Source organism: Hemicordylus capensis, chromosome 1 (genome assembly GCF_027244095.1).
Source record: "Hemicordylus capensis ecotype Gifberg chromosome 1, rHemCap1.1.pri, whole genome shotgun sequence".
Taxonomy (NCBI): Eukaryota; Metazoa; Chordata; class Lepidosauria; order Squamata; family Cordylidae; genus Hemicordylus; species Hemicordylus capensis.
In genome coordinates this window covers 255786731-255814447 of record NC_069657.1, presented here as the reverse complement: position 1 = coordinate 255814447, position 27717 = coordinate 255786731, and the positions used below count along the sequence as shown (strand labels likewise).

The 27717-nt window shown below is 42.6% G+C and overlaps 1 protein-coding gene across 2 annotated transcripts in view; it reads left to right on the top strand.

Annotated features, from left to right (window-relative positions):
• Nucleotides 1-27717, top strand: part of PCSK2 (proprotein convertase subtilisin/kexin type 2) — a 154519-nt gene that overhangs the window by 77109 nt on the left and 49693 nt on the right. For both annotated transcript variants that reach the window (XM_053284519.1, XM_053284520.1), the window contains one exon: nt 6642-6679. In XM_053284519.1, the coding sequence (XP_053140494.1) occupies nt 6642-6679 (38 nt within the window). The remainder of the gene's footprint in view (nt 1-6641; nt 6680-27717) is intronic.

Here is a 27717-nt window from a genome sequence, read left to right as displayed (position 1 = left end):
TTATTGTTGTTCTCTCTCCTTGGACCCTTTTGACTTTTGCCACTAACAGCAGAATTGTGCCGTATTTCTGGCAAATGGGTCTGGAGATGGCAATCTAAAATCACCTGGTCAGTAATTATCCATCCTCTTAATGTCTGAAGATTATCCAGCTGGCTATTGGATAATAGCCCTGCTAACTTAAGTTTTGGGCGGTATAAAAATATGTAGACATAAGTTTCCAAGACGTAAGTCCAAGACGTTAGTTTTTCAAGACATAAGTTTTGGGCTGTATAAAAATATGTTAAACAAACAAACAAACAAACAAACTTGGCAAAGAGGCACCTTTTAACGTGGTGATTCTCTTTATTTAGCAGGGGGAGAGTAACTGGCCCTATCCACCCCCAGCACAGTACCTCCAGTGACTGTTGCTGGTGTCTTTCTTATGTTTCTTTTAGATTGTGAGCCCTTTGAGGACAGGGATCCATCGTATTTATTTATTATTTCTCTGTGTAAACCACCCTGAGCCATTTTTGGAAGGCTGATATAGACACTGAATAATGATGATGATGATGATGATAATACCCCCAGTGAGGCACTACCTTGGCGTGGTTGTGGGGCTTGCGTGCTCTTAGGAAGGTGAGAGCTATGCCAGAGGTCCAGCCATACTGGACAGGTCTCACCAGAGGAGCCAGACAAAGAGTGCCTCTCCCATCAAAAATATGGTGAGACATAACTTTAATAAATCTATACTGGATCGATCATCGGCCGGGTCAACAAGGACTGTGCCATGTGCTGGAGTCCCTGGACATCTGGTGGCAAGTGGGCTACAGGACTCAGGATCTTCAGTTGAACAACCAGGGCTGGAGACTGCAAGGTTACTGGAAGAAACGTCGCTTAACTGGAAAAAAATATGAAAAAATGCCAACAAGGAAATAATGATCTGCTATTACAAGTCTAGTCCAACTTGAAGAGGTTATTTTAAAAGAATGTACCAAATTTGGAAAGAGAAGCATCCAGATAGAGAAATCGCAGAACGAAGACTAGCAGACCAAAGAAGATTCATAATAAGAAATAAAGTATTCACAGGAGTTGAGCTGGAAGAACTGCAAAGAGCAACACAGGCTCAAGATATGGAAGAAGAATTACCACCAATTGAAGAAGTTGCTCAGGCGCAGGTGGAGGAGGTGTTGGAAATAGAGGATGCCACTGTTGCTGAACTGTTTCAAAATCAAAACCAGGCAACCTCCCCTTTGCCTTCACCTCAAAAACCCAAATGCCGTTTAACTGAAAAGCAACAAGAACTAAAGCAAAAAATAACTGAGCACATGAACCAAACAACCACCAGGCTTCGACTTCCAGCTCTAAAAACAGTTGCCAAAAAACAACTTGCTCAGGCATTAAAAGATGTCAATGCTGCACTTGCAGAAATAACAACCAAGAATTTGCAAGAAACAAACCAACTAATGTACAGTGCAGCAACAATAACAACACAAGAGCTCAGATATAAGATCAGTGGACCTGTAACACAAGAAAGTAGTACATCACCTAAATGGAAGATTAGATTAGAAAATAAAATCTCCAGGCTTAGTTCAGATGCTAGTAAACTGAAAGATATGAAAGACAAGAAGCTGAAGAATGAAAACACCAAACAGTATCTGATCCAAAAATACCACCTAGATTCAAGGAAAATTAGAGAATTCCTGGAAATAATAAAACAGCAAATAACAGCAGCGTCAAAGAAGATTAGCAGATACGAAGCCAGAATTACACAACACAGGCAGAATCTCCAATTCCAGTCAAATCAGAGACGTTTCTACCAAAGCATAGAAGAAGAAACTGCAAGAAATGTAGAAAGACCAAATAAAGAAGAAACAGTGCAATTCTGGGGGAAATTATGGGGCAATCCAATAGACTATAATAAAAAAATAGGCTGGGTGAAAGAGGTCGAAAAATGTAAGCAACAAATGCAAGATCTAATAATAACACCAGAATTAATAAGTGAAAGAGCAAAGAAAATTAAAAACTGGACTGCACCAGGCGACAATGAACTGCATGGCTTTCGGCTTAAACACCTAACAAGCCTTCATAAACAACTATCAAAACAGCGCAATCACATTTTGCAAGGAGGTAATATTGAACAACTGGGAAATTGGCTAACAACTGGGAAAACTCATCTCATAATGAAAGACCCAGCAAAAGGTGCAGTTCCAAGTAATTATAGACCAATAACCTGTCTGCCAACCATATTCAAATTATTAACTGGAATAATAGCAGAAGAAGTAATGCAACACTTATTAACTAATAAACAGCTTCCAGTTGAACAGAAAGGAAATTGCCCGAACACCAGAGGAACAAAAGACCAGCTGCTGATTGACAAAATGATTTTAGAAAATTGACTACGTGAAAGCCTTCTACTCAGTGCCTCACACATGGATACTAAAATGTTTAGAAACAACTGGTGTCAGCAAAAACATTCAGATATTTATAAAAAAAGCAATGAGCATGTGGAGTACACAGTTAACAATCAATGGTGAGACACTTGGACAGGTTAGGATTAGAAGAGGTATTTTCCAAGGAGACTCACTATCCCCTCTGTTGTTTGTAATCGCCATGACCCCACTTTCACAAATACTAAACAAAACAGGCCTCGGACACCAAACATCTAAAACATCAAGTAAAACCAACCATCTGCTGTACATGGACGATCTGAAGTTGTATGGAAAGTCCCAGTCAGAAATCGAATCACTGCTAAACACTGTCCGTATATTCAGTAGCGATATAGCAATGGAGTTTGGACTAGACAAGTGTGCTGCATCAATAATGAACAGAGGAAAAATAAGAAAAACAGAAGGAATAGAACTGCCCAATGGAAGCAAGATCAAGAACCTGGAAGAGAAAGAACATTACAAATACTTGGGCATTCTCCAGGCTGATAACATCGCACACACTGAAGTTAAAAGAAAAATGGGAAGTGAATACATCAGGAGAGTTAGAAAAATCCTCAAGTCCAAACTCAATGGCGGGAACACCATACAAGCCATAAACACCTGGGCTATATCTGTGATCAGATACACTGCAGGAATAAAAGACTGGACCCAGGCAGAGCTAGAGACGCTAGATCGTAAGACCAGGAAAAAAATGACCATCAATCATGCTCTGCACCCCCGCAGTGATGTAGATAGTCTATACCTCCCCCACTGCTCAGGTGGAAGAGGAATGCTGCAAGTCCATCAAACAGTAGAGGAGGAGAAAAGAGGCCTTAAAGAATATATCAAGGACGGTGAAGAAGATGTACTTAAAATAGTCAATAAGGAGAAACTATTCAACAACAATGAAACAAAGCAGGCCTACAAGAAAGTACAAGTCAAGAACCGAGCAGAAAAATGGAAAAATAAGCCACTGCATGGTCAATATTTGCACAATATAAGTGGAAAATCAGACATCACCAAGACCTGGCAATGGCTTACGAATGGAAATTTGAAGAAAGAAACAGAGGGTTTAATACTGGCTGCACAAGAACAGGCACTAAGAACAAATGCAATAAGAGCAAAAGTCGAAAAGTCAACAACAAACAGCAAGTGCTGCCTTTGTAAAGAAGCAGATGAAACAGTGGACCACCTCATCAGCTTTTGTAAAAAGATCGCACAGACTGAGTACAAACAAAGGCATGACAAGGTAGGAGGGATGATACACTGGAGCATCTGCAAAAAATACAAGCTACCTGTAGCCAAAGATTGCAAAAATACAGGTGAAACTCGGAAAATTAGAATATCGTGCAAAAGTCCAAGAAGACAAGGATTGTAGAATAGAACAATATCGGACCTCTGAAAAGTATAAGCATGCATATGTATTCAGTACTTGGTTTGGGCCCCTTTTGCAGCAATTACTGCCTCAATGCGGCGTGGCATGGATGCTATCAGCCTGTGGCACTGATGAGGTGTTATGGAAGACCAGGATGCTTCATTAGTGGCCTTCAGCTCTTCTGCATTGTTTGGTCTCATGTCTCTCATCCTTCTCTTGGCAGTGCCCCATAGATTCTCTATGGGGTCAGGTCAGGCGAGTTTGCTGGCCAATCAAGCACAGTACACTGTATACTTTTTAGAGGTCCGATATTGTTCTATTCTACAATCCTTGTCTTCTTGGTTCCATGTAATATTCTAATTTTCTGGGATTGTGGATTTGGGGTTTTCATGAGCTGTACGCCATGATCATCACAATTATAACAAATTAAGGCTTGACTTATCTCGCTTTGCATGTAATGCGTCTGTCTCATATATCAGTTTCACCTTTTAATTTGCATTACTGAAATTAATGGACTTTTGCATGATATTCTAATTTTCTGAGTTTCACCTGTATTATGAGACTTCCGGCTACAAACAGACAAACATCTGCCACACAATGCACCAGATATAACTGTAGTTGAGACGAAAGAAAAGCAAGTTAAAATAATCAACATAGCAATACCAGGGGATAGCAGAATAGAAGACAAAGAAATTGAAAAAAATCACAAAATACAAAGATCTACAAATTGAAATTGAAAGGCTGTGGCAGAAAGACCAAAATAATCCCAGTGGTAATTGGCACCCTAGGTGCAAATCCAAAAGACCTTGGAGAGCACCTCAACACCACAGGGGCCACAGAAATCACCATCAGCCAATTACAAAAAGCAACTTTACTGGGTACAGCCTATATTCTGCGACGATATCTATAATAACAGCAACAACATTGATAATAAAATTCAGCCATCCCAGGTCCTTGGGAAGGACTCGATGTCTGGATAAAACAAACCAGTCAATAACACCTATCTGACTGTGTAAACAAACAAACAAATAAATAATAATAATATAATATTGTGTTTTAATTGCATGGCAAGCAAGGAATAGTGCTTGCCAGGATCCAGATGGCTTAGAGGAAACATTTGAAATGAGTACGCACCCCCAGACTTGTTTGTCCTCACTCTCATTAATGCACTCTCACTTATGTAGGCCTCTCCTAGGTCTGAGCCTCAAAGGCAGACAACCTAATAAGAGTAAAAGACATGCAATACCTGGAGACAACCTGTCTATTTTGAAGCCCAAAATGGCTCTCGCTGACTTTAGTCTCTAAAGAAACACACCAGGTTATCTAATATTGTTTTATCTGACAGTCTGTATTTACCATGCTAGAGGTTTACAGCTCAGCTCACCAATTGGCGATGTCAAAATACTTCAGATTTAAGCTGACTTAAGTCTCGCTTATGGCCATGGAACCAAAATGACAAATTAAAATTCTCTGTGCTTAAATGGGTAGTGGATTGGGCTGTCTCCCTTTGTTTATACTTCTCGACTAGAATCTTATAAAATAATGCTTTCAAAAACCCGGGGTTGATGTTGCAAAAAGGATACACGCAAAAGAAGTCTAGAATTCATTCGTATCCTTTGGAATTGAGGGTCTATATGTACTCCAGATAGCTGGTTTTTTCTGCCGCTTTGCAGGGCTGGAAAACTGGCAATATGGTTAGATTCCTCATCACATACCAAGCAAATGCATTTGGATGAAGACATTTGTCTTCTGTGCAGAGGAGTTCACCTATATTCCACAGTGATCAGTCTAAAAATGGCTGTATTTGCACATTGTGCTCTATGTCGGAATAATAACATGAGTCTGTGGAAACAGCTGTGCCAGCTAGAGAAACCCACAGCCCCAGGGCAGTGTTTGCCAGGTTCAAGGCAGTGATGGGTTTACTGGAACATGAGGGGAGGAGAAGCATTGGTTTTGAAAGAGCAGAGAGAATTAATGTTACTGAGTATATAGGGGTGCTGGACAGGAGCTGGGGCAGTAGGAGCACTGCAAATAGCTTGTGGCCATTGGCCATATCAGGGGCATAGCAAGGTTGGAGTGGGCCCAGAGACAAGATTTTAAAATGCCCCCCCTCTCCCCCCCGAAGCTCAGTTCATGAAGTAAAGAAATCTTGAATGAGGCTGAATAGTGGTAACAAAAAGCATAGTAAAATTCAGTTGTGGACAATGCAAGTCATTTAATGGTAGAGAAAGACATGCTGTTCTGGTAGCTCCAGGTCTTAACACATCAATTTCGGAGGATGAATCCAACTGAAGGAAGCCCAGGTGGGTGCGTGGCTGGGGGAGTCAGTCATGTGACTTGCCTCTGGGAGGCCCCCCCCAAGGCAGTTGGCCCCCAGACAACTGTCTCCCCTTACCCTATTATAGTTATGCCCCTGGGCCATATGATGGATGATTTTGAGAAGAAGCTTTTAAATCTAGGACCTTTCGTCACCTCTGCATTGTGTGTATTAGTGCTCCTAGTTTTCATGAGATCATAATCATGTAGATGTTTGAGGGATTGTGATAGTTTGTAGGCCTAGGCTGTCTAAGACACAAACCATCCTGCCTGACCTCTGTCACCAAAACCTCAAACATATTTTGGAAGGTGGTCTGTAGGACTGAATGATGGCAAATTCCCCCTCCCCCACCCCAGTAATGTAAATTAAGAACTGAAAGCTTCAGTTTAAATGACAGCAAGCTCTAAGGCTAATATTATTCCTTGTAGTGCGCTTATCTACATAGTAACTCAGTTGCATGGCTATATTGACCATCTCAATTTCTGATGTACTCTTCTGAATTTTTTAATCATGGGGTTTTGCACTGTGTTGTTGTTTGTTGCAGGAATTGATTATCTTCATCCAGATCTGGCCTCAAACTATGTAAGTACACAACATTTTCCACGTTACAATTCTATATTGTTCTGGCCATTTCTTTATAAAAATATTTATCTACTAACTGTCTAACCTGATAGTGGAATAAATTTACAAGAAAGCAAGTAAAGCCCACTATGAGTATAAACAAATTTATTTCCTGCCCCTCAGAATGATTTCCCCAAAGATATGGCATAATGTGGAAGAGAAAAAATATAGTTCTATTGACTCTGCTATTGTAAACAATATCTCAAACTTCTCAATTTTCATTTTTGTCAATTAAAAATGATTTTAAAAAATACAAAAATAATACTAAACAATAATATAAATCAAGGACCAGCTAGAGATAGAAAAGGCACCAACCAGATCTGTGAAGGCCTGCTGGAAAAATAGGATCTTCAGCCAAAGGAGAAGGATGCCACTCAAACTTCAGATGGCAGGGATTCCCCATAGAGGGGGATCATGACAAAGAAGGGCATTGCAGTCACCACCAGCTGAAGCTCAAAAGTTGGCAGAATATGCAAGAGGGCCTCCCTAAAAGATCTAATATGGTGGGCAGATTCATGTGGGAGGAGGCAGTCTTTAAGATATCTAGGGCTTTAAAGATCATAACCAACGCTTAAAATTGTGCCTGGAACCAAACTGGCAACCAAAACAGTTGATACAATTTAAATGTAACAGCTTCCCCCCCAGTTGCTGTTGTCCACCTTATGTTTCTTTTTAATTGTGAGCCTTTTTGTAACAGGAAACCAGCCTTATCTCCTTTTTCTGTGTAAAGTGCTTTGATATTTTTATATATTAAAAAATACAACATCCAGATTAATGAAGTGTGTGTATATAGTGATGTTGCACATGTGCTACAGAGGAGGATAAATTTTCATCCATATGCCCTCTCTAGTCAATGGTGACTCCTAAAAATATGTCCCTGTAGGTCATGTAGCCCTCAGAGACATTTTCAGGAATTACAGTCAGTTACAGAGGGAAGGGGAGATCAACAACAATTGTCCCACCCCTGTAGCATAAGCTGCACATTCAATGCATGTGCATTTTATTAGTCTGGATGTCAACCTTTATACAGTATATACAGAATTCTAAATAATGATAATAATAATAATAATAATTAATAGATTCTGACACCTGTCAAGACTCTTGCAGCTGCCTTTTAACAAATGCAAAGACCCAAGAGCCATTGAGGCTATTTATCTTTCTGATCATCTGGCAGCAATTTTTTGTTTGTTTGTTTAACAAACAAAATTATTAGGGATGTGCACGAATCGATTTTCAATGACAAACCATGAATCTACTCTCATTTGCTACCAGAAAATCTACTCCAGAACACCTCAGAAATAACAAAACCCAGTACCCTCTGGGCTTGTGGGTATGGGGGTGGTTGGCACCCTATGTGTACTACACCACCATTCACTCTGGGCCATCCTGGTGCCCCCCAAGTGGAGTTATGAGGCTGCTGAAATCCCCATTATTCCCTATGGGGGGAAAGCTTAAAGATGCACAAACTTCAGAAATTCTTTAAAAATCAGCCCTTTGCCCAATTCCTTTGGAATCTGGGTGGTAGTAGGCACCCATTGGGGCACTACCACCCAACCCACTCTTCTTCCCCCAAAGCCCCATTTCTGCCCCGAATCTGCTCCAAAGATGCACAAACTTCAGAAATGCTTTAAAAATCAACCCTTTGCCCAATCACTCTGAAACCTGGCTGGTAGTGGGCACACATCGGGGCACTACCACCTGACCCGCTCTGGCACTTCTAGGAGGCACCAACGGGCAGAAATGGGCACTGTCTGTCCCCATTGTCCCATAGGGTGGATGAAGCACACATTAACAATAGCAGAGCTTTGCAAATAACAAGGTTTCCAAAGGTCACATAATCCACTGTGTCACTCACCACATCCACTGTGTCCCACCATCCCTCCCAACAGAAATGCAATTGATCTACACACAACAGTGTGAAACAACAACAATGAAGTGCACTGCCCCACGCACCCCCTCCCAATGCAGGGAAACAGCAGCAGCCAGCAACAAGCAAGCAAGTGTGATATCACAGTTGCAGCAGACTAGGGCCAATAACAGCATCAAAGGTGCCCTGCCCACCCTCCCCCAAGCATTTTTCATCCACAAGCAACAGACACAGCTACATCTGTGGCACTCGGCCATAAAAGTGGGTTAAGTAAGGAAGGGTGCAAAACAACATTCTGCCAGTGGAACAGCGAAGTTTGCTCCTCCTCCCTCCTACACAAGTCGAAAAGTGATGATGACAACAATGGCACACAATTTTTTGGTGCATTTTTGACATTTCTGCAACATATCTGTGGCACCAGCACAACCTATTGTAGATGCAAGCAATCTAGTTTGAATAAAAATGATGATGATGCTGGAAGTCACAATATGTCTTCATTGCAAAAAAGTTGAGAGAGAGAGAGAGAGAGAGAGAGAGAGAACCTATCCTGTGCCCACCCATGAGGTCCCCAAAATACAGGCACAACAACAAACCATCCAAGGCATTTGAATTGCATAAGATATATGTACTGCTAGATTTGAGATTATGTAGGGGGGAAGCATAGTATATCTGTGCGTGTGTGCTCTGCAAAAGGGTTAGTGGGTTTAGGGTTAATTTTTGCCATGGCCTCAGAATGCTGCAGTTAGGGGTGGGGGGTAAATGGGTGCAGGGAGGAGGCTAGAGTCTGTGCCTTCCTGCCCACTGTAGGCTGCTGGGCAGAGAATATAAATACTGGTATATTATGGGCACAGAGGGCTGAAAGACAGGCTTCTGATTTTTAAAAATGCAGGGGGAAAATCTTTGGAATGGGAAAAAAGATAGAATTGTTTTTTAAAACCACGAGGCTATGCTACCCTTCTAACCACCTACTAGTATTAGTTAACGGGGATCCTTCCTGCACTGAACCCCTGTTTAAACTACTTCTAAACTAAACAACACACAACCTTTTATTCAATTGCAACCCCCAACCCCCCAAGAATACACAATTCTAGAGATGTACATGTGTGTGTGTGTGTGTGAGAGAGAGAGAGAGAGAGAGAGAGAGAGAGAGAAAGAGAGAGAGAGAGAGAAAATGGGTATACTCACTCAGTCTTGTTCACACTTTGTGTCTCCAGTTGTCCACTTCTGTGGCCTGGTCTCTGAGTCTACTTTTTCTTCTTCAATCTTCTTCTCCTTCAGTCTTCAGATGGGGGTGGGTGGGCTGGGGCAAAAGCCTGGAAAATCTAGGGGGAAAGGGGGTGGCTGGCCAGGGGCTGGGGCTGGTGGCTGGCACAGACATAGCAGGCACAGGCAGGCAGTGATTCCCTCAGCAGCAGGAAGAGGGTGAAAAATGAATTCTCTTCTTGGGAACAAAAAAGCAGCAGCAGATCATCCTTTCCTAGGCTGGCATGCATGTAGTAGCCAGCGGGGGCAGGCAGGCTGGGCTCAGGCTGGCAAGGCAGAAGGCAATAGGCAAGGCAAAACAAAGTGCTCTCTCTCTCTCTCCCTCCCTCTCCTCCCATAAGGCAGAAAGGCAGAATGGTGGCTGCTGCCTCCTTAAATCTCATTGAAAATCCCTCCTTGAACTCTCCCCACCCTTGCCCCTTGTTCAACCCTTCCCCTGGCCAATGTGGGGTCAGTCAGGAGTGCCAAGAGCCTAAAGAGCCAATCTGGAACCAGGAAGGAATCGTCAGCAGATCAGCCCATGTTTTCATTAACCAATCTGAAGCTTGGAAGGGCGGGAAATTCAAATCGACGTCAAACACAAAATGGAGACTACACGGAGATTGCCATAAAATGGAGGTCCGAAACAACAAAAAAATTGCCTCTGAAATTCGGGTGATTTGTTTTGGAGCCTAATCTTTCGGGACTTGCAGAGGGGCGATTTGTTTTATGCACAAATCGCCCAAAACATGCAGATTTGGGTTCAGATGGTTCTGTACCCAAAACGTTTTGCACATCCCTAACAGTTATTAGTTTTGTTTGCAAATAGATCTGGATATATAAATTAGGAAAATATTTCTCAAGTGAACAAATGTATATGACAGAAGAACCATGTATTCCCCCCCCCCTCAAATTTCTTAAACATAGATTTAATCTGAGTAGCAACTTTGCCTGTTGTTCTTGAGGAAAACAATAGGCAGGACTTCAGGTCACCTCTATAGGCTTTCCAAATGTGAATATACTGATAATAGAAATGAGGCATATAACAACCTGTTCCAAAGCCTCTTGAATGCAAATAGAAGTCATTCTGTGTACATCACTAGGCTTCGGGCCAAGCACACAATGATCATAGTGTCTGGAGGTGGATTCATCCCAGGGTAATGCAGAGTTTTTGTTTGCTTTGGTGAATTAAGGCATGCAGGCATCACAGAAGAGTCCTTCAGAGTAAAGTTTGAGTCCTGTGTAATTGTAAGCAAGAGCCGAGGTGTACTGAGTGAAGTGTGATTGCTTTAGAGTGACACCACCAAAAAGACTGGAGGAGCAGAGTTGCATTGTCCTTGAAGAGGATGAGTGTTTTGATTTCAGAAATTGCATTTTGTGTGGGCTGGAGTACAGTGGAGGACTGCAGAGGCTCTGGCAACAATTCACCATTACCTAAATGCTGTGGCACAATGAGCTGATCCACACGAGCAACTGCAAGTTGTTTTCACTTTGGGGAACAAAACGTTGTGCAGTAGATTTGTGGGGCTTGCCTCTAACTTTCTTTTAAAGAGTTAAAGTGTAAGCTGAGGATAAATGATGTTGCTTTAATAAGAAGGTGGAAAATGTATCGAGAAAAAGGGAGCCACAATCTGTCATGATTAGGCTACTTGCTCCTCTAAGATTTGTGGCCCAGCTGTTTGCCAGAACTCCTCACAGATGAGCGGTTGGGTTTTGCTGCCAGTTGCACAGTAGGGTAGCTCTCTCTGTGATGATGAGTCAGGCTAAGGATGGATGGAATCATGCTTGCCATGATATAACACATCTCTGAAACCTCCTCATGAGAAACCTTCTGTTGAGTGGGAAGGAAAGGAACACGCAGCCAAGTGATGAAAATTGGAAACAGAACTGCTGAAATATCGTGCAGGATGGGTGACATTTAGAATTGCCCTTTTGAATTCCCTCTGGCAACAAAATGCATATGGTTTTTGCAGCTCAAAAAACCCAAGTGCAATGGGCTCTTCTTTATAAAGGTGTTAGGATTATGTAGAGATGTAAAAATGGCTTTGAGTTATATGAGATGTTCAGTGGATCTCCCATAATGGGTACCATAGCTTATGAGAGTTGGGTAGTTATCTGGGTATATTCAGGCTCTGAAGGAACCACAAGAGAGAGGCCATAATTCAGGGGCAGAGCACATGCTTTTGCATGTAGATGGTTCTAGGATACATCCCTGGTACCTCCAATCAAAATATCACGAGTAGCTGACTCAGAATGGAGTGTTGCTGCTAGTTGGACTAGGTCATAGTGGCCTGACTCGGTATAACACTTCTTACATCTTTCCCCCTCATATCACTAAATGCCTTACCCACAACGACTGCTGCAGTCACAGTCACTACAACCACCATTCTGAAGCAGAAGAGCAGAATTCTTTTTTTGCTCTTTTTCCCTTGGCATTTTCCATCCAGCTGGGGAAGCCTTCTCTCTGTATGGAAACTGAAAAACTGGATGTTGCTTTTGGTTTTCAGTTGCAGAATAGCCCAGCAAACTAATCCTTGGAGAAGGGTTAGAAAATACAATGAGAGCTGGCTAGTTGTGAGGGAAGGTCAGGGTAATTAGGAACATGTCAGGAGATTAGAGAAGAGGAGGAAATGGGACCAAAGTGGGTTGAGGAGAAGTGGAAAAAGGAAAAGTTTGTCTAGGTGAAAGCAAAGCTTGGTCACAAACATCCATTTAAACCAAGGCTGAATTCAGACGTAACACGAAACTGGAGGTTGGCAAACCACGGTTTCAATTTGAAACATTAAATTGCACCACAGATGTTCTTCCAACCATGGTCTGCCAACCTCCGGTTCCAGGGGAGCAGAGTCCCTCCTTGCTCCTCAGCCACCGAGGCCGATCCCAGCAAAGTGTCAGGATGTCAGTGGAGTGGCTGCGATTAGCCACAATCTTGAAAGGGGCGTGCAGAGTGTGATTGTGCATTTTTGGAGCTGTCCACCCACCCTTGGCATGGAAAGGACATTTAAATCCCTTTAAAAGCTATTCCATGCTTTTCTGCTTCTTCTTCAATGCTTCTTCGGGCACTGATGGCACAGCCACCCTGCACCTAAATAGTCTTGCACAGGCACAATTTTGGGATGGGTGGGTGATTTTAGGTGGTACTATTTCCGTATTACTCAGGATAGGGAAGAGAACATGAAGACTTCTTAAGAGAGGGTATTTATATGAGGGAAGGCAAAGGATTCTGGGGTGTGTGTGTTTGTCCTGCCATTACCTAGGATGCTGTTGCAAAGGATCTTCCTGTCCATGCAGACCAAACTACTCTCCTGCTCCACCAGCAGCTTTCTGCCAATGGGCTATCACTCTCATGAGAGGGTCTGTAGGTCTCCCATCAGACTGCACACTCACAAGTTGGGCTAACCCACCAACAGGGGTCCCAGGTGTGGGGCCCCCAACTCTCCATGGTAAAAGATAGAAGCAAGTCCCCCTTCACTGTGAATCTCACCCAAATGAGATTTAGACACTAAATGTGACAGAGTCTGGCCTCGTGCATGGACGGGAGAAACACTGGGTGTATGGATGGATCTTTAAACCCATTCAGATTTCCCAGATCTGCTTGCACAGGGAGAGGAAAGCCCTGATCTCCCGGGACCCCGGAAGAGCGGGCCACTATTTCAGGGCACCATCAAGGATACACATACTTACATGGGCAGGTGGGCTGACAAGGGGCAGACTTTGACAGCTACTTGGTGGCAGTTGCCAAGACAGGAAGAACAGTCACTGGGGTATCTGTCCCCCATGGCTTTCCTCCATACAGCAACCTGGCTCAATATAAAGCCCCAATGGCCTGGCACTCTTGTGAGAGAGCAGTCCAAGGGAGAAGATGTTGTTTTGTCACATGTTATTAGAGATCTTGCTCATCATTTCTCTCCCTTCCCCTCTGACGGTTCTTCTCATGAGTTGTGAAGGATTGTCTGCCTGGCCTGGCGCTCTCTTGAGCAAGCTCAGTATGCCCTGGGTAATTGTCCATCATACCTCACATATGTTGAATTGCTCTTTTGCCTGGAGCACTGCTCATGAGTAAGCCTAGGGAGCAAAAATCCCCAAGGGGGCTGAGTCCCGCTTCCCCAACCTTTCTCTGGAAAAAAATAGAATTTGGCTGCTTGAGAAGCCCTGGTTGGGTCTGCCTTTCTAATCTGACTCCAGGCACACACACACCAGCCATTTGTTTCCCTCCCAGTGCTGTGATGGGGTGCCCTGCTTATGTTGCTACTGTACCTGCAGTGTTTGTGCTTATGAACATACAGGTTGAGTATCCCTTATCTGGACTGCTTGGGACCAGAAGTGTTCCGGATATCGGACTTTTCCAGATTTTGGAATATTTGCATAATGAGATATCTTTGGCGTGGGATCCAAGTCTAAACACGAAAGCTTACTGTATTTTATTTTTTTATTCTCTCTCTCTAAGTCTCTCTTCTCTACCCTCCTTTCTTGCTCCTACATGCCTCCATTACGGCCCTTTTATTTGCATGGCAAGACCCTCCCTAGTGCTTCATATACGAGTGCTGAGGGGGTCTCAGCTACCTGCCCTGTGGGCCCACTCTGGGCCGCCTGCAACACCACTGCAGAGCCTGTGTTTGCCGGTGTCCTTTTTTCCCTGGCTGGAGGGAGGCCTCTGGAGCACGTGGATGCTGCCAATCAGCTGTTCGGCAGCATCCAGGAGCAGCAAAGGCCACAGGCCTATTGTGGAGAAGGCAGGGAAGCGCGCCTCCGCTTCCGCTTTCCCCAGCTACCTCTCGTCAGCCACCAATAACAGAGAGACCAGCATACTCACAATCCCCGCTTGCCTAAGTAAGTTTTGACTGCATGTTTAAAAGCAGCAAAATTGGGAATCTGCAAGTGAGTGAATGGTGTCCGGATTTTGGATCGTTCCGGATTTTGGATGTCTGGATAAGGGATACTCAACTTGTATATCATTGTTGCTTTATTCTCAGGGAGCAAAGCACTTAGTGCCTGTCCTGTCATCCCATCCCGTTTTCCTCCTACTTGCCAGGTGCGGGGAGCAAGGGACAGTGAGAAGTGGGCATGCCCTTGTGTAGTCACAGAGTGATAAGCTTGGGATGTTCGACAGGGTGATAAGCTTGGGATGGGACGTGGTGCTGGGCAACTCCATAGCTGGATAGGTGACAGGAGGGGTGGGGCTGCTGCTCCAAGAGGCAGCCAGTGAGAAGTGCCACAGCCATGGAATGGCCACATTCCCCCCACCCTTACATTTATTTACTGCCCTATCCAAATGGCTCTGGGCGGTGCACAGCAACAAAAATAAAACCTGCTAATCAGTCCTTTAAAAACAATCATTACAAAACAATTTAAAAACAATATTAAGACTATTAACTATTAAACCATTTAAAACAGTTTAAAAACCCTGGAAGGCGAGGCCAAACTGGGAGTGCATTCCACAGCCCAGGAGCAGCTGTAGAGAAGGCCTGCCTCTGAGTTGCTACCAGACATACTGGTGGTTACTGGAGACAAGACCTCCTTAGATGATGTTAACATGCAGTTGGGATCATGCAGAAGAATCTATAATTGTGGTTTGAAAATTAGCGCAAAACCATGGTTATGGCGGCATCTGGGATTGGATGTAATGCTTCAGTGGCAAAATGGGAGGTCTTGGTGGTGAACCTTTGTTCAAAGCAAAGGTTCAAACTGGAGTTTGGCAAGCCAACTGGAGGTTGCTTTTGGCTCGAAGCTGCAGTTGCATGAATTCGGAAATAATGAAGTTCCAACCTCTGCCCTGTTTAACTCTGGTTTCGTGTTAAATCTGAATTCAGCCAAACTGTTTTGTTTGCTCCTGATTACCTGAAAGCTGAAGTGAGTTTCCTGATAGTTGCTGACATCCAGATTAATGCTACACTGGTGCTAGGGGGGAGGGACAATTTTAATTTCTGAAGGCCACTGTGCCTCTTAAAAATATGTCTCTGAGGGCTCCATGACCCTCTAGGACATATTTTTACCAGACTTTAGAGGGAAGGGGAGACAGATGAAAATCACCCCTCCCCCCAGCACTAGGGCAGCATTAGCAGCATCAGTACTGCATTAGTGCCAGTAGTGTGTTAGATATCACCCAATATATATATTTTAAATTAGGAGGTCTCAAAATAAGTTTCTCATTGTTCATCCTTCAGTCAACAAAGCAGAAATAATCCACTGTTGAGGATCTCAGTAGTGGCTCTCAAAACATTCTGATCTTGTCATTGTACCTGAATCAACACTGCCTGAAGATTCCAGACTGGAGCCTCTTGGAAGCATTCAGACTTCTACAGGCTCAAAGTGCTCAGCAATTGGATTCTGGAGATATTGATGACAAAGCTCTTGATCCAGGTGAGAAACAGAAGCTGCCTATGTGAAACCTGCAGCCCTTTAGTAGCATCTCCATCTTCCAAATGAACCATTTCCTGATGCATTGAAACAGGTCAAGATAAGGAAGATTCCCAGCTGACAGGCTGGACTTGAAAACAGCCTTTAAGTTCAGCCTTCAACCTGCCAGCCGGGTATTGATCTAAATCAAGCCTTTGCATCCTTATATAGAAGGGCTCAGATGCTGTGGCGATCTGGTAGGTGTGATTTCCAAAGAGGATTTTGTACTTTGTTGCTGCAGACAATTATCCTGAATCCACCTTTTGTCAGAGCCTATTTTAATTTTTCTTCCTGATGGAAAATAAATTAATGTGAAACTGAGATGCGTGCATGCATAATCTTTTTATTGAAATCTCACAGTGACTTACAGCTGTATCCCGGGTGCCACAGGCAGATGGCATTAATATCACAGTTTATTTATGGCTTCTGTCCCAAAAAAGGTTGCCTTTTTGAAGAAGTTAACAAAATGGCCAATATAATGTCTCAGAGGTTGTAAAGAATTGATGTTGGCCTTTTGCAGCACCATCTGAATCATTAATATTTAAATCAGCTCATTAATTTGCCACTTGGTTTTTTGGTTTAAATAATGGCCTCTATGTTCCACTATTAAGGATTTGGAAGGGATATTGCTTCGGGAGTGTGGAATGGTATTTAAAGTTAATGTGTTGAGCATGGCATCATGAGATTACTTGTTCTTCCTATAGTTTTACATGCCTTCATCAGTTCATAAGGAAAACTTCATTAGCTTAAACATCAAAATGGAGGGGGAAACGTTTCAGCTGCTTTGAAACTAGAAGCATGGTTTTTTAAAGAATACTGCAGTCAGCAGTGGGTATTCTGTATTGTAAAGGATGCACAATTGTGAGGCCAGTGTTTAACTTCAGTTTTAGCTGATGTATAGGCTTGTGGACAAGGTAAGTGACCTTCAGGCTACAGTTCCTGTGTTGAGGCAGAAATGCTCTGAAACAAACTGAAGTCACAGACAGTTGCTGACAGCTCCCATATGATTTCTTCACATGATTTCCTCACTTTAGCTCCAGCCAACTAAGTTGGGAATGGATAGCAAGCATGTTCAGTTGTCTGCAGGTATTATTGTACCCTGCCCTGCATAAAATATGTGCTTGCTATAAAGCACATATCCTTAAAAATGAGGAGCATTTTTTATCCATAAATCCAAGGCGGATTTTAAACAGTATTTAACAGCAATGAAATGTTCCATTGTGCAGATATTCGCCCATTAAAAATGATCCCCCTATTGGTCAACCGAAATTATACAGTGGTCCCTCGACTTACGTAATTAATCCATTCCGAATGCACGTTCGGAGGTCGAAATTTTCGTAAGTTGAAGAGCGCACCACGGAAGTCTGGAAACATTCGTAAGTCGAGGAAACTGCATCTAAAAATTCGTAGGTCGAGTAAGCTGAATCTAAACCGGCAACTACTTCCGGTCTTTTTTGTCGCTCGTAACTCGAAAAAATCGGATGTCGAGTAGTTCGTAGGTCGAGGGATTACTGTATGCTTTCTTAACTTGCAGTGCAATCCTGATTTACCCAGAAGTAAGTCCAACTAATGTTTTGTGGGGCTTAGTCACAGGTAAGGGTGCATAGGATTGCAATGTTAAATTCATAGATCTTGGCTTTCCCCCTTCAGCACTGGAGCTCACTCTTCTATGTTCTCCATGACGCAAGTGAGCAACATTACTGCAACCAGGTATTTTGCTCATGCCTCTGGTTCTATGCTGTGCATAGCCAGCAATGGGAATTGGCAGTACACTGAGCGCAATGAAACTTATGAGTCAGAAATCCTGCCAGAGGCTGAAACAAAATGTATTGCACTTGTAACTTTGAAGACTGCTACACTATGCATCAGTAGAAGTGGGAAGAGACAGCCACAGATGAGTGGGTTATATGTGTGTGTGTGTGTGTGTGTGTGTGTGTGTGTGTGTGTGAGAGAGAGAGAGAGAGAGAGAGAGAGAGAGAGAGAGAGAGAGAGAGAGTTAGTTAATTAGTTAGTTGGACCTGAGGTGATGAGCCTTTGTCTTGTCTGTACCAGTACATACTGCATTTGGGATGCGCACAAATTGAATGTTCCTTCATTCTCCCCCTGCCATGCACCTGCACTTAAACTAGCACATGGCAGGGGGTGGGGGAAGCTAGGATAGAACCCTTCTCCCAGATATCTGATATTCTATATGGATTGAGGGTGGGTGGTATTTGAGGATGAGAGAGTGCAGAAGGGAGGGTGAAGGGTATGTTGAATGGAATGAGAAAGGGTGTGAGGGAGTGAGTGTGCAGTGAGCAAATATATTTCTGATCTTTAATTCCTTGAGTATCCGCACATTGTGACTTAACCTGTACTATGTGGGTGTGTTCGCTCATATTCTTCAGTAGGTTCCTCTTAAAAGGTATGTAATTCTCTGCTAAAGGTTCACTTTTTCTGCAATGGTCTTGGTTCACTTAGCTCAGCAGTTTTGTGTCGTCTGACAGGAATTTCTCTAAAACGGGCTTTCTCAACCTTTGGGGTTTCTGTCTGTAAAACAGGAAAATGTCTTCTAAGTGCTTAATTCCTTAATACGATGCTGTCTGTATATGTGTGTCCTCGCGCACGCGCACACACACACACACTTATACCTGTGTCTTCACATGGAGTCTGTGGCTGGATTATGTGCTTTTACTTCTTGCCTTGTGCTAGAGATGGAGTCTGGATTGTGTCTGGTTGTCCTGTGTTGGCCTGACACATTCTGTGGCCATATTGCTGAGTGGCAGGGGCCTGTAAGCTATAAGTACAGCTGGGCTCCTTCCCTCACCCCACCTGCATGCATACCCACCTGCTATCCACCTGCAGACCCTGCCCAGGTGTGAGAATTTGGTTTTTCAAGAGTTGCCAAGCCTAGACTATCCACTATGAGTTTTTAAATTCATCAGAGCTAATGGCCAGTATCATATTTCATGTCAAATCCATACATTAATTATCCATGGTATAAGGAAGTACTTTTTAATGATATAATAGGAAGAGTTTGTGCTAATAAAATAATGGCCAGTTTACACAGTTATTTGATTATTTTAAAAATTCTGAATGTCCCTCTCTTGTCAGAGCTACTCAGGCAAGAAGACTTTTAAAAATCATATTTGCTTAATTAACATTCATTTGGACACACAGCTTCATTTAATTTAATTGGATTCATGTCTTTTATTTTGGCTTTGTGTGATTCATCCTGAACCTGCTGACTTTTCTTTAATTTGTTTTAGTGAAAATTGAACCGAGTCTGACAAAAGCCTTAGGAGAACCCAGGTATTAAAATATAACACTCGGCCTACTGTGACAAGGCTTGCTCAAGAACATACATCAGTCAATTACTGCTGATGTAAAAATGCACTGATTGACCCTAAATAAATGCATTGGAATATTTCACTTGAATATATGGCAGAAAACATGATGATTTTGAACTCTCCCAGTTTAAATTGCTTTCCCAGTTTTGCAGATAAAGTGCAGATTTGCAAGGAGATAACTCTTGCATGCATACACTTGGTGCAGAAAGGATATCCTTTTTATATTCATTTCAACCTCCATGTTACAGAGTGCTGGTAGACATTTATGTTTGACATAAAAATACTTTTCTTAGCTAATCCTGAAACTCCATAGAGCCTCAACCTTCAAGAAATTATTTTATCTCTACTAAAACAGCCCTTTATCTTGAACTGATAATTAAAATATGAGACATAATGTATTCCATGGTTCACTTTTCAGCTCATACTGCATACACAAAACCAGTAATTTTGTCAGGCAAAACTTTTCCAAGATAAAAGACCTTCTGGTAGGAATAATGAAGCAATATCACAATGTGAGAGAGACCTCTATTTAAAAGATGAATATGAGGAGAACAGCTGCGGATTTTGTTTACAAACTCGAGAGAGAAAGTACACCAGAGAGGGATGTTTTTGGGAGGGTGAGACATAAAAAGAATGCTGATATCTCAATGGCTTTGATCCACATAAAATACAGGTCAAAGGACATTCAGTCTGTAAATTTAAAAGAGTGACTAATGTGTCTTCAGGGAATTTGAAATTTTAGGAGGATAAAGAAGACCAGCAATTATAGCTACTCTTAACATATTCCAAAGAGATGTGCAGTGTAGTAGTAGTAGTATTAGTAGTAGTTGTTATTATTATTATTATTATTATTATTATTATTATTTCACATTTTATATCCCGCTCTTCTTCCAAGGAGCCCAGAGCGGTGTACTACATACTTAGGTTTCTCCTCACAACAACCCTGTGAAGTAGGTTAGGCTGAGAGAGAAGTGACTGGCCCAGAATCACCCAGCTAGTATCATGGCTGAATGGGGATTTAGGCTAGCTGTCACCTTAAATGACAAATCAAACACTTTCACATTAAAAAAATGAGTCCTGTGCGATAAACCAGTGCACCGGAGATTAAAATACCTGTTGGATTGCAATATTTTGTAGGTTTCTTATTGGAATAGCAGCAGTAAGTGGATGTCAGGGGCAATGTGGTAGAATTTCCTGAGGGATGACAACAAGGGCGTAGATTCAGAGGGAGGACCTAAGTGAGGACAAACTTCAATTAATGATTGATGTATTAAAGGAATTTGGAAAGATCTATGGCATGCATTCCAGGGTTTGTAAGCAGGCTGCAAACATCTTTCTATATCCTCTGAATTGGCTGCGGAAGGTAGTGCCCAACACATGCTCACTGGTTTGGGTGCTAGTGGTGGGGAACTCGCCTTCTGCTCAATTTTGAAAGTGTTTGGTTTTTCCAAGCCTTCTCAGAGAATCCTCAAGAAAGCCTTGTATCTTTCTGGGCCATTTTCTGAGAAAACTGGGGGCAGGGCTGGGATGCTAGAGAGATGGCCTTGCCTACATTTTACACACACACACACACACACACTCCTTCCAAAGGAGTGGAGGAACCAGTGACAAGGAGGACTCAGTGAAGCTAGGAGAGACCTTGTGGGTCTCTGCTCAGCTGAAAAGGATGCTCCTGAGTACACTTCATGACCAAAATGCTTTGAATTGGGAAGTATAGAACACAACAAAATTGTGATGCACTGAACAATTTGGCTGTAATTTTTTTCAGAGAAAATGTCTGAAAATGTCTTCTCCTTTCAGAGAAGAGGAGGGATTAAAGGGGTTCGGTGGGAGAGGCAAAACAGCATTTTCTATAGATTTTCATCTGAAAATTTATGGGTAGCAGTGGCAACGCAGATGTCGTTACACAGAAAGGGCATAGGCGGTCCATGGTTACACGGGCAGCAGCCACTTCCCCGTGGCAGTGGTGGTGACTCCCCCTGGCAGCAGTATAATAGCTCCTGCCAAAGGAGGATGGGGGAGTTCGCTGGGGTGAATACTTGACCGTAAGGGATTCCCAGTAGGCTGCCACCATCTAATTGATTTTGATGTGGGAAAACCCACTCTCCATCTAGGTTTTCGGTGGGGAGGGGATAAATGGCAAAACCCTCCCTAGAAGGAGCTGAGCATTCCTAGGCCTCTAGAGGCATGTGACTAAGGCAGACCCAAAATGAAGAGGAGCACACTTCAGCCACCGAGATTTATTATTGGGTTAAAAGAAACAAAAGTATGCTATAAGAACAATTCTCTTCAAAGAGCAGATTGTAAGAGAGAGTGTTTTCATTAACCAGGCAACTTAGATTCAAGCAACACAATAAAGGGAAATAACTTCCCTCAGGCATCTAACTGAACTGGTCCCTATCTTATTACTCACAGGCAGGGATCTTCGTGCGGTCTCCAGCCTCCCAGCTGTGGCCTTCGCATTTCCCCAGCAACTTCTCAGCCTGCTTCCTCAGGGAACTCTTGGGGCAGAACAGATAGAACAAAGCTTTCTCTTCTTCTGCTGGGGGTGCTGTGAATGTAGCACCCACCCAGTCCTCTGGATTGGTCCTTCTGTTTTGATTTACCCGGGCTTTCCCGCTTATTAGGAAAGGCCCACCCACCCAGCAGTTGCTCTAAGTGAGGCCTAGTCCTCCCTCAATCCTTCCCATCACTACAGGCAGCAATTCCCACCCACCCACCCACCCCGCCGCAGCATGCTCCATGGGATGCGCCACTGGGATGGGCAACACACGGGGTAAAAGGGGATCCCTGCAGTGCTGTTGGAGCCTTCAGTGCTCTCGCTGCTTCCTTCAGCACATGTGGGCATGCTCTGCCTTGCTTTCAGCCTCCCCACACCACACACATGCAAAAGCACTAATAGTGACTAGCCATCCGGGTGGGAGAGGCGAGTGATGCAGCCCCAGAGGCAGAAACCCACAGGTTTTTGGAACCCATCTGCTGAATAATAGCTCTGTGCCAAGTAAATTCCTACAGAAGATGTGTGCGAGTTTGTTCCTTATAATTGAGGAGTTGTATTTGAATTTTTAAAAAAAGAAAAAAGAATTAAGGTAAAGGCCAATGGAGATCGCAGTAAAATTTAATAGATAATAAATAGAAGGTAATATTTTCCTAGTTCTGAATTAACCTATAGACCTGATAATCTCTATCCTAATGTATACCTTGACACTTGAATATACTGTGTTGTACAGTACTGGTAACTTTACAGACAATTAAACTAAAACTATTTCTTCCAATTTTTTGATATAATTTAATATTAAAAATGTTAAAGCTTTACTTCCTTAAAATTTCATTGAAGGAAACTGAACTCCTTTAAAAAAATAAACAAAACATGAAATCCAGCCCTGATGGAAATCATCAGGAAATTCCCATTGACATTAGGAGAAAAAATATTTCACACATCACTTTTAGAAATCACTATCAACAAATCAGTGTGGTGAAGTGAACATAAGAACAGCCCTGCTGGATCAGGCCCAAGGACTATCCAGCATCCTGTTTCACACAGTGGTCCACCATATGCCTCTGAAAAGCCCACAGGCCTCACCTCTTTTTTTTTTTTTTTTAAAAATAATAATAATAAAGTGGCTAGAATGATTGACTCGAACTGGAACAATCTGGCTTCAAATCCCTGTTCAGCCATGAAATTATCTGGGTAACCTTGGCCAGTCACTACCTTTCGGCTTAATTCTGTGATAATAGTTGTATATAGTTCAGGGCCACTAGATGGCACTGTGTGGGAGAAGGGAAAAGTTTGGGAAGGGAAGATTAAAGTTAGTTTCTGTTCCAGCTCAGCATGGTGTCCAGACTGTTATCTCAGCCCACAGTATACTCAGGCTTAGTGACTAGCTGTCTATAGAGTAGAATAATCCCTGTCAGGAAGCCGAGGTTTCAGGTAGTCTACCCTGGCCTCATAGGACTTTACAGTATTTTGTATTTTCTTTTAAATGGCAAAAGGTAGTTTTGACATGTTATTCCACCTTAGAAAGGGAGATTTGGTAATAGTTGTATGTAGTTCAGGGCCAGGGGCATATCTAGGGTGGGGCAGGCAGGGCACGTGCCCCGGGCACCACTTGAAGGGGGGCACCATTTTTTGAAATTAATTTTTTTTAAAAAAAATGGCCGCTGAAAACAAAATGGCCACCATGCATGCTCAAATGGCCTCTGTGAGGCCCCAGGCCATGCCAGGCCCCACAGAGGCCATTTGAGCATGTGCGGTGGCCATTTTGTTTTCAGCAGCCATTTTTGGGATTTTGTTTTAAGTGGCCCCCGCAGATGCTCAAATGGCCTCTGTGGGGCCCTAGAGGCCAGTGGGGGAGGGGGAACCTTTGCAGACCCCCCACAGACTTTCGGAAGCCCCCCAAAGGGGCTACAGGTAAAAAAAATTAAAAATGTAATATAAGTCACTACACATATTCAGTTTGGCACTATGTACAGAGAATCAGGGCTTGTGAATACTGAGCTGAAGTTTATGAGCTAGGATTGTATTCATTTGCTCTTACGTTGCTTCTTGTGATAAGTGAGTTTAATGTGATGTCTTGATAATATGGCTATTAATGGTGAGTTCGTCTTTGAATCAGTGTGAAATCCTTAGTATTAAGCCCCACTGGGAGTTTCTTGCTCTCTTTCTCTCATTTTAACTGTCTTTCTGAAATACTAGAATATATTCCAAGCAGTGACACAGTTTACTCTGCATATCCTTTAATTATTTTCAGAGTATCTGGGAAAAGTCAAATTCTCCATTTATTTTTAAAACTTATGTAATAGTGATGCTACAATGCATAGTAGAGAATTAGACAGGCACTTCTGTTTAGTTTTCCAAGTACACCTCCACATAATATTTGGGTATTTCATGAGCCCCGGCATACAGAAATTTGTAGTTTTCCATCATTTTTAGGTCTGGCTACGTCCACTGCTAAATAGTTTTTGAAATTTTAAAAGATTAATGAGCTTGACTTGTATTTTTGAGCTGATATTATGGTAAAGTTATCTGAAAGATGGGTGTTAGATGTTTGGACAGGGGGCTCAATTTTAGTGCTTGCCCTAGGCGCTATTTTCCCTAGATACGCCTCTAGTAGGTGGCACTGTGTGGGAAGAAGGGGAAGGTTTGGGAAGGGAAGATAAAAGTTATTTTCTGTTTCAGCTCAACATGGTGTCCAGGCTCTTTGTTCCCTCCACAAATCCTACAGTCCTTAAATGAAAGATGGGATAGATGTAGCAAGTGAATAATTCAATTTTCAGTATCTGCACACTTCTTATTTGAATGGAGCTTGTTATCGGTTCTTAGAAAGTTGAACTGAATGATGCTTGAATCAGTTGCAGAAACCGTCAGCAGAGTAGTTGTATCTAATGAGCTTAATTCTGGAGCCCTTATTGAGTCAGCTAATGATAGCAGGGATTCTGTCAATTTACACATCCAGTAAATTGCTGCTAAAACATTGGCTACGATCAGATCTATTAGTCATGCCGAGAACATCTTGTTGAGGAAATATATATGAAAATGGGAAGAAAGTAAACCATGTTAAATTAATTGAAGTTCTGGAGAAGGCCATCACTCTTCTCAGAGTTTTTACATATGCTTTCCCCTGATTTAATGGGCAACCAGGGGTAGGCAACCTTGGATCTCCAGCTATTGTTGAACTACAACTACCAGCATCCCCAGCTGGGGTTGATGGGAATTGTAGTTCAATGACAGCTGGAGAGCCAAGGTTGTCTAGTAACAGGTCCGATCCACCCCCAGCACAGTACCTCCAGTGACTGTTGCTGGTGTCTATCTGATGTTTCTTTTTAGATTGTGAGCCCTTTGGGGACAGGGATCCATCTTATTTATTTATTATTTCTCTGTGTAAACTGCCCTGAGCCGTTTTTGGAAGGACAGTATAATAATAATAATAATAATAATAATAAGAAGAAGAAGAAGAAGAAGAAGAAGAAGAAGAAGAAGAAGAAGAAGACAATCAACAACAAACAGCAAGTGTCGCCTTTGTAAAGAAGCAGATGAAACAGTGGACCACCTAATCAGCTGTTGTTAAAAGATCGCACAGACTGACTACAAACAAAGGCATGACAAGGTAGCAGGGATGATACACTAGAACATCTGCAAAAAATACAATCTACCTGTAGCCAAAGATTGGTGGGACTATAAAATTGAAAAAGTTGTAGAAAATGAAGATGCAAAAATATTATGGGACTTCCGACTACAAACAGACAAACATCTGCCACACAATACACCAGATTTAACTGTAGTCGAGAAGAAAGAAAAACAAGTTAAAATAATCAACATAGCAATACTAGGGGATAGCAGAATAGGAAAAAAAAGAGAAAAATAATCACAAAAGACAAAGATCTACAAATTGAAATTGAAAGGCTGTGGCAGAAAAAGACCAAAATCATCCCAGTGGTAATTGGCGCCCTGGGTGCAATTCCAAAACCACTTGAAGAGCACCTCAACACCATAGGGGGCCACAGAAATCACCACCAGCCAATTACAAAAAGCAGCTTTACTGGGAACAGCCCATATTCTGCAACAATATCTATAATAACAGCAACAACATTGATAATAAAATCCAGCCATCCCAGGTCCTTGGGAAGGACTCGATGTCTGGATAAAACAAACCAGTCAATAACACCTGTCTGACTGTGTAAATAATAATAATTATTATTATTAATAATAATAATTATTATTATTATTATTCAGCCATCTCAGGTCCTTGGGAAGAACTCGATGTCTGGATAAAACAAACCAGTCAATAACACCTGTCTGACTATGTAAACAAGAAATAATAATAATAATAATAATGATGATGATGATGATGATGATGATGATGATGATGGCAGACCTAGGTTTGGACCTAATCTGAAGGTGATTTCAGTGACATAATCTAATGCCTGTAAACTTCCTTTAGAAGGGGAAAAAATCAATGAAGAGAACATGCTGTAATTAGAACACACAAGTGTAGGTTACATGGAGAGTACTAAACAATAACCCCTTTAATTTTTACATTCAATCTTCAGTTACATTCTGAGCAGACACATCTCAAGATTATTCAGGGTCACATTAATAATCCAAGGTTAACTATTAGCTTTTGTACTTAAGCCTTTTAAGCCTTTTGAAGTGCAACCGGGCTGGATATTTAGCTGTTTCAAGTGTTGTTAACTTCAGGATCCATCCCTTTGATTTCTCACACACTGAAAATCAAATCCCTTTGATTTCTCACAGCACTGAAAACTATGGGAACCATGCTGGGTGTACCATGAAATTACTAGGATGTTACTGTTTGTTGACACAAGGTGTGTGTGTGTATGCTTGTACATATGTATAGTGTGTGTGTGTGTGTGTGTGTGTGTGTGTGTGTAGTTGTGTGTATTTCTCTCTCTCTCTCTCTGTAAGTAAGAACATTTCGGAGTAATGAGATGATCACACACACACACACGGACAAAGGGACCTCAAAAGCCGTGAAAGATTGATGTTTTTTGGCATCTTGCCCATTTCATTTTGATTGCCAGAGTGTCACTCAGCACTTGGATCATCTGGCTCTCTTCTAGGAGGTGTTGCAGGTGGCTCTGCTCATGTGTGAATACATAGCTAGGGATAGAACAAGCATTAGGAACATAGGAACATAGGAAAATGCCATATACTGAGTCAGACCATTGGTCTATCTAGCTCAGTATTGTCTTCACAGACTGGCAGCAGCTTCTCCAAGGTTGCAGGCAGGAATCTCTCTCAGCCCTATCTTGGAGAAGCCAGGGAGGGAACTTGAAACCTTCTGCTCTTCCCAGAGCGGCTTCATCCCCTGAGGGGAATATCTTGCAGTGCTCACACATCAAGTCTCCCATTCAGATGCAACCAGGACAGACCCTGTTTAGCTATGGGGACAAATCATGCTTGCTACCACAAGACCAGCTCTCCTCTCAAAGCAACAGTTCTCAGCTTTGTGAACACCCCTGCTTGAATGCTTGTGAGCAGAACTGAGGTGGCCACAGGTCAACTTGAGCAAGTCCCTTTCCTCAATTCTGTTCTGATGGCTCTGCTATGGCCTCCACTAGTACCCCTTGACCCAGGCCTAGGGCAAAAAAAACCCTGCGCTGCAGAAGGGTGAGGGAGCAGCAGGTGGCAGCAGATACTCTGC